This window comes from Lactuca virosa, chromosome 5 (genome assembly GCF_052849685.1).
Source record: "Lactuca virosa cultivar CGN04683 chromosome 5, Lactuca_virosa_CGN04683_v6, whole genome shotgun sequence".
Lineage (NCBI taxonomy): Eukaryota > Viridiplantae > Streptophyta > Magnoliopsida > Asterales > Asteraceae > Lactuca > Lactuca virosa.
The window spans coordinates 376,312,962-376,320,451 of NC_136430.1; the positions used below are offsets into that span (position 1 = coordinate 376,312,962).

At 32.5% G+C, this 7,490-nt stretch overlaps 1 protein-coding gene across 1 annotated transcript; it reads left to right on the plus strand.

The window, feature by feature from the left end:
* The first annotated feature begins 3,559 nt into the window (after nucleotides 1-3,559).
* LOC145117415 (monolignol oxidoreductase AtBBE-like 15) lies at nucleotides 3,560-5,465 on the plus strand. The gene has a single exon (XM_079053710.1). The coding sequence runs from the start codon at nucleotides 3,604-3,606 to the stop codon at nucleotides 5,275-5,277; it is 1,674 nt and encodes a 557-aa protein (XP_078909836.1). The 5' UTR covers nucleotides 3,560-3,603; the 3' UTR covers nucleotides 5,278-5,465.
* The last annotated feature ends 2,025 nt before the right edge of the window (nucleotides 5,466-7,490 follow it).

The window sequence follows — 7,490 nt, forward strand, 5'->3', positions numbered from 1 at the left end:
CTTTATGCCATGAGGACCCTCCAAGGTTCCAGATCTATGTGTAAATCGACTTGGGTCGTCCAAGTCCCAAGGATCAAACTCCTTGGACCCAAAACCTCATAAAGATGACCACAAGGAGATCTAAGAAACTACAAGTCAAGTATGAGGCTTAATTACCAGAAAGTGAAGAGAAGCTAATGTTGTTCCTGGATCTACAACCTTCTCTTGAAGTCCTCTTTCTTCCTCTTCTTCTCACAAGCTTCAAATACACCAAATAACTCTCAAAATCACAAAGAAAGCTCAAGTTCACTTATGGAGGATTAGGGTTTCGGGATTACTGCTCTGGAGGTGATGGAGGCTGGACAAGAGGCCTATAATGTTGCTTAAATAGGGTGTAAACCCTAAATATTAGGGTTTCCCCCAGCCTGGCCTACTCGCCGAGTCACGGCGTGGACTCGTCGAGTAGGTCACTTAAACCCGCGTCCAGACTTGGCATCTACTCGACGAGTTAGGGCTACAACTCGTCGAGTAGATCTTATAAAATGACGTTTAATGAATTAAATATGTACCAGAAACGGGGTGTTACAATTGAAGTCATCTCTCCGACTCGTCGAGTCCATTCATTAACCACGTCACCAAGTCACGACCCTACTCGACGAGTTAGGGCACCAACTCGTCGAGTCCCTCCAAAATCCTTGAATTAAATACTCAAATCAATATACCTGGTAAACCGGATGTTACAAAAATTTATATTCCATCTTATTACATCGTTTTATTCCATGAAATCCAATCAATTATAAAATTATGAGAAAACAATATTACTTGTCACAGTAAATGGTCAAATGCGAGGTGCTGATTAAGAAAAAAAAGTTGTAATAAGTAAATGGAATTTAACAAAAACAAAAAAAAAATAGAAAAAGATAGAAAAAATAAGTTGAAGTAAGTAAATAGCAAATATATCAAATTGACAGCAGTCGATAATTTAGAAGATCAATACAAATAAAAAAAGTAGAATAACATTGTATTTATGATTCAGAAGTACACTACTATTCTTTTGTAGGGACAAACATGTCAAATTGATAGCGGCCAATAATTTAGAAAAACAATATAAATATAAAAAATTAACAACAGTCAATAACTTAGAAGTGCAATACAAATAGAAAATAGAATAACATTGTATATATAATTCTGAATTACAATGCTATTCTTTTGTATGGACAAATATGTCAAATTGATAGTAGTCAATATATTAGAACAATAATACAAATATACGAACATAATAACAATGTATTTATGGTATATAAGTACATTGGTATTATGCTCATTTGTAGAAAATAAAAGTATCCTACTATGAAGGGATAAAAAAATTGTTTCCCAGATTTTCTCTTTTCATGAATAGTACCGAATGATGCATTATCGATTTTCCATAAAAGAAAAAGTGTGTAGAATTAAAACTCGTTTTAATTTAGAAGTTTTAATTTAAACAAAAATAATAACAGCATTGACAGAGATATTAAATAGTAGGATGAAAACAAAGAAAATCAAAGTAAATAGTTTTATTGGAAACACATATATTTCAATAACTAATTAAATTAATGTGAATATCGAGGTTTGAGTTCATGAAAGTATGCAGTGATTTGATAACATAAATTGAAAGTGTGAAACGGAAAATGATAAGGTATAGAAGTACATACCGTTGATCGTCGATGACATGGATGGAGAAGCTTTTGCTCTATTTTTTTGCAGAAGAAGTATGTCAATTGTTCCTGTGTAAATCGAAGAATAAAAAGGTTAGAATTATGTATTATGTATAGAATGTATATAACGATGAAAAAGAGGAAGTAAATAAATTGAAATGTATTTTAAATATAAATTTGAAATAGAAGATAACATATCTTATAAGTTCCTTTTTTGCAGAGATATCATTTGACTTATGAAAAGCAGTTTACTATGTATAAGATCAATTACAATCAATTAGAATGAATAGCAATTAAATATTACAAAACGTGAATAAAGATTCTATAATTAACATGCTGATTTTATGAGATTTGATATAATCTATATTATGAAAATTCGATAGGTATTAAAGTTAACATCGTAAGTTACCGTTAGACATTGTAACGATTGATGGAAAAAAGTGTTTTTACCAAAACTTTGATGGGTGATGTCACAAAGTGATCTAAGGGTGAAAATCTATGATTGAAATATAATCAAGTGTCTTGATTGTTTAAGATGATGTCATAAGGTTACTCTTTTAATAATATTTAGAGATATATAACAGTTATTATTAAGGGAAAAGTGGATATACCCTAGAAGATATATAAACTTAGATACCCAAACTCACCATACTACATCATTTTTTTTATCATTTATGCATTACAATGTGCTTAAACTTCAAACCCTAATTTGATTTAATTTCAAGATTTTTGAAATTTCACTATTATTTTCATTTTACATCACATATTTCTTCCGAAAACCTATCAGTATATATATATATATATATATATATATATATATATATATATATATATATAATACTTGCAAATGAAAATTATGTAATAGGAAAATAATGATGAAATTTCTAAAACTGTTGGAAGTAAATCAAGTTAGGAAGTGAATTTTAAGAATATTGGACGATTACAATGCATATATGATACAAAACGATATATTATAGTGAGTTTGAGTACCTAAGCTTATATTTCACTATTATTAATTATATAGGAACAACTGCCGACACTACCCGAGTTTAGGTACACCTTGAGTATTTTACACCTTGAATTAGCATTGTATATTTTAAAATATAATATAGATAATTTCATTTTCATATTGTAGTTATAAGAGCCAACAGAAATAATATACATTGCATTTTTGGAAAATGATATTTTCTTTACTTTAAATGAGAGCATTTTCCATAGGAGTAACTTTCAAGTGCTTTTAAATTAAGATGTGTAAAGCAAGGAAATTGAAGGAATATTTTTAGAATTCGTGTTTACATTTCCTTTTACAATTTCGTTTAAGTAAAAATGAGAACACTTTTTACACTTCATTATATCCTTTGATTAAAAATGAGAGCATTTGCGAAATATGTTATCTAATAAATTTTTAAATAAACTGATACTATAAAAGGCGAAAGTGGTTGGAAATATATTTTTGACAAATCAAACCTCCTAAAAATAGTTTAATTCATAATTTAAATTATTATTGTAATAGTATCGGTTTTATAAACATATTAACATACTGAGTACGTATTAATTAAAAGTAATATTTTTCGAATGCCTAGCCATAACCGGAAGAAGACATAGAACAATATAAAAATCTCACCAAATCTTTAGCCAAAATTTAGGAGTTGGGGGATTTCTAGGAAAAGATTAAACTTTTGGGGCAGTCAAATATGACCACAAAACTTTGGAATGTTTCAACTAAAAGTCATGGATTTTACGATCCCACCAATAAATTCTCATAAAAACAAAATTAAATTCCAACCCCATAAATGTCCCAAAATTAGATTATGACATTTGCAATAGCTCAAGATATGGTCATCAATGATCAACTCCATTACCATATAAATATGACCCCTCTCTATCTCAAAACTTCACAAACCATACAATAACTCAATCTTTAAAAATGGCCTATATTTCAAGATTTCTTATGCTTATAGTAATACCCTTGCTTATATCACTTTCCCCCTTTTGTTCTTCAAACCCAATTCAAGACACCTTCCATCAATGTCTTTCTACCAATACAAACTCTTTAACACAACTACCCAACATCTTTTTCACCCCAAAAAACACTTCCTTCACACCCCTTTTGAACTCAACCGCACAAAATCTCCGTTGCATCGCATCATATGCAGCAAAACCCGAGGTCATTTTGACCCCGTTACACGAAAACCACATCCAAACCGCGGTTATTTGTGCTAAAAAGCTTGGGATTCAACTTCGTGTTCGAAGTGGAGGACATGATTACGAAGGGAGCTCTTATACATCCGTTATGGACCCTCCATATGTTGTTCTCGACTTGGCTAAACTACGTGGCATTGATGTTGATATAGAGGATGGTTCGGTTTGGGTTGAGGCTGGTGCGACTGTTGGTGAGCTTTATTATCGAGTTGCAGAGAAAAGCAAGGTTCATGGAGTTCCATCTGGGCTATGCACGAGCCTAGGGGTTGGTGGGCATATTGTGGGTGGCGCGTATGGTTCCATGATGAGGAAGTATGGGCTTGGGGCAGATAATGCGCTTGATGCGAAGATCATTGATGCAAATGGTAACATACTTGATCGGAAAGCCATGGGAGAGGATGTTTTCTGGGCTTTACGTGGAGGTGGTGGGGGTAGTTTCGGGATTATACTTTCTTGGAAACTGAAACTTGTGACTGTTCCTGAAACTGTGACGGTTTTTAATGTTGGGAGGACTTTAGAACAAGGTGCCACAAAGATTCTTTACAAGTGGCAACAAGTTGCCGACAAACTTGACGATGATCTTTTCATTAGGGTGATAATTTCGACCGGAAACATACCAAATACGACTCAAAGAACTGTAAGCACGACTTACAATGCACTCTTTCTTGGAGACGTAGGAAGACTTCAAGGAATCATGAAAGAAAGTTTCCCTGAATTGGGTCTGAAGAAAGAAGATTGCTTTCAAATGAGTTGGTTGGAATCTGTGTTGTTCATCGCCGGCTACCCAAGAACTGTTCCGACCAGCGTCCTACTCGCCGGGAAACCAGCTTTCTTGAACTATTTCAAAGCAAAATCAGATTTTGTGAAAGACCCAATTCCAGAAGCAGGATTAGAAGGCATCTGGGAAAGATTCTTGCAAGAAGATAGCCCATTGATGATATGGAACCCCTATGGAGGAATGATGGGCAGGATATCAGAATCATCAATCCCATTTCCTCATAGAAATGTAATTTTCAAGATTCAGTATTTGAGCACCTGGATGAACCCTGAAAAAGAAGTGATGAACAAGCATGTCGATTGGATCAGAAAGCTTTACAATTACATGGCTCAGTATGTTACGATGTTTCCAAGACAAGCTTATGTGAACTACAGAGATTTTGATCTCGGAATGAATGATAAAAATGGTGATGACACCAGTTTTGTGAAGGCAAGTTATTGGGGAACGAAGTACTTCAAAGACAACTTCAATAGGTTGGTGAAGATCAAGACTGAGTTTGATCCAGATAACTTCTTCAAGCATGAACAAAGCATCCCGGTTTTACCCTTGAAGAGTAGAAAGGGCCAAAATGTACTTAAAAGATTCAAGCATAAAAAGGGTAAAAAGGTAATCCACCACTAAGGGTCAATTCTTCTTTACATTTTCTTTTGTTGGTATGTGACAAAGAAGTATGGAATGTATTGTAGAACAAGTTATAATGGGGTATATGTCATGTTCAAGAGTGAGTGTATGTGTTTGTGATGATTATATATATCTTAATTAGTATAAGACTTTGAGAAAGAATAATATATGTGAAATTTGATGTGTGAGATTGTCATTGGTTTATGGTCAAAGTATGTTGATACAAATTTGTATAATCACTTCATAGGCATGGTGGAAATGGAATAACACATGTGATCACCATTGATGGTTGTAATACCACAAGGGTCTTATGATTTGAGATTCTCATTTCGTAGTGGATTCAGAAAATCTTTATATATATCATGAAATTTGATTATAATTTTATAGTTTAAACAGCCATTTTGTGTTAGGTGTTTATTGAAAAATAATTACAATTTTTTTTATGTCTGTAACTTTGATTTGATCCATCAGTTCCATGTGTTCTCTTTTTATCAAATGACATTTTTGATGTTTAATCAATAGTTAAATAACTTTATTAAACTAAATAAGGTACTAAAAATTTCAAATATATGTGTTACATATGTGAAAAAAACATAACGACTAAAAGTACATTAGACTATTAGAGATTAACATTAAATAGAAGGCGTACTATGTTCATGAGAAAGATAATATGTCCATTCATGTGAGACTACATTTGGTTTGATTAAAAAGTTAAAACTGGCATTGTCAAATACTTATATTCTTTATACAAGCTATTATAAAATATAATTTGTCTTGATGTTTACTTGATGTTCATCATGGGATGTGATAGAAAGCATGTAAACTCTAGATAATATGGAATCCAAAAAGAGACTTTAGCAAGCTTTTCACATATTTTTTTATTATTATTCCAATAAATGAGACTTGAGTTTCTATATAGTCGAATTGTATCTCACAAGTTATAACACCCTCTTGTATACATATCACGAAAAGTTTGTGGTAGCCCGATGGACATGCATGCGCCACGAGCGTGTACACCACCCTATATGCTTGTTCGTGCCAATTGATAATTCGTTCTCCATTCTGTTCCCGACCACAATTGACCACATCCAATGAGAAACCTTTGTTGACTTTTGCCTTTTACCATCTCCATTTTTAGATTGAAAAAACAATGTGTAGTGGTGGATATATCTAGCTAACGTGGTGTTTGTATGGTGATGAAGTCACAATAAAATAACAGTTTCATTATATTTATGGTAGTGGTAAGCATAAGAGATAATATCAGTATCCTTGAAATATACGTGAATGACTCATGTAGCCTTTAAATTTCTCAACGAACAAGAAGCATCTTTTACTTTGACTGTCATACACTTCACCCTACGACATACAATGATACAAAACATACAACCAATAAGTATTGAATTACTTAGAACCTCAAGCTTGAGAGACGTAAAAGTTTATATAATTAACTTTACAGTATCTAATTAAAGAAGTTAGTGACTATTAACAAAATGCCCCGTAAATCCCTTTAATGATGATAAAATCAATAAAATGTAAGAATCTCTTTTTCGAGAGATTCCATTACTTTAAGTTTAAAGCTGACAAAAAGGAAACACCATGAGTAATAATAATAGACAAAATTATATAAACGTCCCTTTAGTTTATAAAAAGTCACTACATCATTCCCTAACTTTTTTTCCTTGTGTGAATGGTCCTTTGCTTTCAAAATCTTAATTGTTTGGTCCTTTAACGATATAAAATAACTTTTTTTTTAAACTATATTCATTCAAAAGAAAACTAAAAAACCCACTAATCACCGCCACCGCTAAGACTAGACGGAGTGAATACAAGCGTGCTATGGACGCCAAACATCGTCATTTAACACGTACCGAAGGGCTCATCAAACACTATATGTAAATGAGTTAGTGTGGAAAAAGATGGAAAAATGATGGTGGGGGACCTGTTGACCAAATTTGACCAAGACTTAGACCTTTTGACCAATATATTTTCATACATTTTAACTCATTTTTTTATAAATAAAAACTAGTTGTTTTTTTAAATTCAAATTTTCAAATGAAATTTCGACCACTATAATACACACTTATCCTCAATATTTTACCATACACAATTTCTTCCAAACAAACAACATGTCTTCTTCAAACCAAACCATAACCCCAAGAAGAAACAAGAAATTTTTTTAAACCCAACAACACACCTTCACCAAACCTTACATC

What these genes read in the sequence shown, in the direction of transcription:
- LOC145117415 (XM_079053710.1), top strand. Translation starts at nt 3,604, where the DNA reads ATGGCCTATATTTCAAGATTTCTTATGCTTATAGTAATACCCTTGCTT.